Source organism: Propithecus coquereli, unplaced genomic scaffold (genome assembly GCF_000956105.1).
Source record: "Propithecus coquereli isolate 6110/MARCELLA unplaced genomic scaffold, Pcoq_1.0 Scaffold202, whole genome shotgun sequence".
Lineage (NCBI taxonomy): Eukaryota > Metazoa > Chordata > Mammalia > Primates > Indriidae > Propithecus > Propithecus coquereli.
In genome coordinates, this window is record NW_012145190.1 from 2432988 (window position 1) to 2435922 (window position 2935).

Consider the following 2935-nt stretch of genomic DNA (forward strand, 5'->3'; position numbering starts at 1 on the left):
AACAGATTTCTTTATGATGTATTTTTTACAATTCCTTTTTAATAGTCCTCAAAATTTTATTCATTTTTGCATCATCATGATCCAGCATAGTGCCTAGCATAGAATATGCACTCTGGAAACGTTTACTGAATTAAGAAATGGCTGACACAGTGTGTAGGTATTACGGCCAGAAGAATAGTTTCAAGTCTCAGGCACTCACGAGTGTGACCTTGGGCAAGTCGCCCTACCACGCCGAGATCAATTTCTTCTTCACTAAAACAGAAATCCTACTACTTGCCTTGTCTACCTCATTGGCTCCTCAGAAGACTTCACAAAATAAGCAGCACTGAAAAACGTTGTTACGTTTGTGGAATTTTAACAGTGCTGCTGACTAGTATGAACGGTGAGATGGAAAAAAGCCTGGACTCAACAGTCAGAATATCTTAGGCTGTCGTGCAAGTGCAACGAGTAACAGGCTCCCTGTTTTCCCATCTTAAACACGAAGGTTTAGAATCGATGACGGTCGGACCCTACACTCTAAATAATCTGTAAGTCCGCTACAGGCTAGGAACCTCAGGTGTCCTCAGAAACGTAAATCCCGGGGTTCGGAGGTGCACCTGCAGGAGCAGGGACAGTCAAGGTCGCGGAGTACTAAGACGGGGGGCGCTCACCCAGTCAAAGTCACAAGGGTTGCCGTCTTCGCGTTGGGTGGGGAGACCGTGGCAGAGCGGCGGCAGTTTCCTCACAAGTAGGAAGGCAGCAGAGAGCAGGGCAGACAGAAGATAGTACGGTCGGGCTAGCCATCGTGAAAGTCGCGGGACCGAATACACCAGAGCAATTAAAGGTGCCAGGACCGCCATTTTTTTGGCCCTTGCGGCGCCCGCCACTCATGGCGTCAGTAGGTCTGATCCCGCCTCCCCTACCATTGAGACCTCTATTGGGCCAAATCTCGAATGCTCCGCCTCTGGACCCGGAAGTGGCTCTCTAGATGCTATGGCAGGTCAGAACTGAAAAAAGGATTTGAAACTTTATTGGTCAGTCTAGCTGTCGCATTTCCCACCTAAGTCATTTTATTGGATATGCGACCAGGCGAGCAGAGACCTCAAAGAATTTAATAAGGTTAGATAGCACTTCCTGAACGTTCTCATAAAGCGACGGAAGTAGTTGCCAGAACAAGGTAGGCGGGGCCTGAGAAATCCAATGATAAGCGGCTCCTAGAGAAAGAGGGCGGGACCCCGTGGAAGGATTGTCCAATGAAAATCATCAATGCCGAGACATCGAAGCAGCGCCGGGGCGGAGAGGACGATGGAGAATTTCACAGCACTGTTCGGGGCTCAGGCTGACCCACCACCGCCCCCAACCGCACTCGGCTTCGGACCAGGAAAGCCTCCACCCCCGCCTCCGCCTCCTCCGGGCGGGGGACCCGGCACGGCCCCGGCCCCCACGGCGGCCACCGCTCCTCCCGGCGGGGACAAGTCAGTAGCTGGTTGTGGCCCCTTCTACCTAATGAGAGAGCTCCCAGGTGAGTACTCGGCCTGGCGGAAGCCAGCCAATCGGATCATAGAGAGGAGGTGGTGGGCGTGGCTATCAGGCCGCTGATGGAGGTGCGAGGTAACTTGGGCAACACAGGCAGGGAAGGCTGAACTCAAAGTTGGAAGGGCCGTTAGAAAGCCTAAAGGGATGACTTGAATTCATGGGATAAATTGAGGATGGGTAGGTGTGCACTATCTTTGACTATCTTTCGCGCCGTATCTGGGTTCTGTCCCTGACACTGATTATGGCTCCCTAAAAAATAATCCAGGGTTTGAGTCTGGAACTCGAGAAGCCTGATTTATTTATAACATCCCTGAGGACCCAAGGTTTTAGTTTCAAGTCTGCCACAAATTTGCTGTTGTTTTGGAGCAAGTTGCCCTTCTCAGGGCCTTGGTGTTTCCGCGTTTGTTCAAAGAAGGGCTTAGAAGTGAACCAAACTCTTGAATTCAAAAAATTATTTTGTTGCACACCTACTATGTACAAAGCACTGTTCTAAATGCTGGAGACACAGCTGTAAACGAAACTGACCATAGCCTTGCCTCTTTTGGAGTTCACATATCGGTGGAGGAGGCAAAGTGTAAACAAAATGATATCAGATAATGGTTAATGCTAGGAGGAGAAAACATCATAAAGAATTAAGGGGATAGAATGACTTCAGCTAGAGTGATTAGTGAAGTCCTCTCAGAGTAGATAACAGTTGCACTAACACATGAGCAGAGACAAAGAGCTGGCCATGTATGGACAGGAGGGAGAGATAATTGTCAATACAAGAAATGAAGTTAGAAGCCCTGATGTGAGAAAAAGCTTGGAATATCTGAGGGACAGAAGACCTTTTGGTCTCCAGTGATGTGAACAAAGGGGAAGAGTAGTGGGAAATGAAGGTGGGAAAGTTAGGTGGAGACTTTATAAAGCAATAAAGGCATTCAAATCCTAAGTTCGAAGGGAAGCTATTTTAACATGGGAGTGACATGATCAAATTTATTTATTTTTAATCATTCAAACAGCTACATGAAGAATGAAAAGTAGGGAAATCAGTCAGAAGTTGTTGCTCAGTTGTCCAGGAAAGAGATAATGGTTTGGACCAGGGCATAGCAATGGAGAAAAGAAGTGAATGGATGCAGGATAAATATTAGAGGTAGGCCTGGTGAGGTGATTCATGCCTGCAATCCCAGCACTTTGGCAGCCTGAGGTGGGTGGATTGCTTGGAGTCAGGAGTTCAAGACCAGCCTGAACAAGAGCAAGACCCCATCTCTACAAAAATAGAAAAATTAGCTGGACGTGGTGTCGCTCACCTACAGTCCCAGCTACTTGGGAGGCTGGGGCAGGAGGATTGCTCGAGGCCAGGAGTTTGAGGTTGCAGTGAGCTATGATGATGCCACTGCACTCCAGCCTGGTTGACAGAGACCCTGTCTCAAAAAAAAAA

General features: G+C 48.3%; 2 protein-coding genes across 2 annotated transcripts in view; one reads left to right on the forward strand and one right to left on the reverse strand.

Moving 5' to 3' along the window:
- TMX2 (thioredoxin-related transmembrane protein 2) overlaps nt 1-941 on the reverse strand; it is an 18773-nt gene extending 17832 nt beyond the window's left edge. The window contains exon 1 of the mRNA XM_012643950.1: nt 651-941. Within this exon, the coding sequence (XP_012499404.1) occupies nt 651-839 (189 nt within the window). The 5' untranslated portion in view covers nt 840-941. The remainder of the gene's footprint in view (nt 1-650) is intronic.
- Nucleotides 942-1254: 313 nt separating this feature from the next.
- Nucleotides 1255-2935, forward strand: part of MED19 (mediator complex subunit 19) — a 19027-nt gene continuing 17346 nt past the window's right edge. The window contains exon 1 of the mRNA XM_012643978.1: nt 1255-1501. Coding sequence (XP_012499432.1) covers nt 1285-1501 — 217 coding nt within the window. The 5' untranslated portion in view covers nt 1255-1284. The remainder of the gene's footprint in view (nt 1502-2935) is intronic.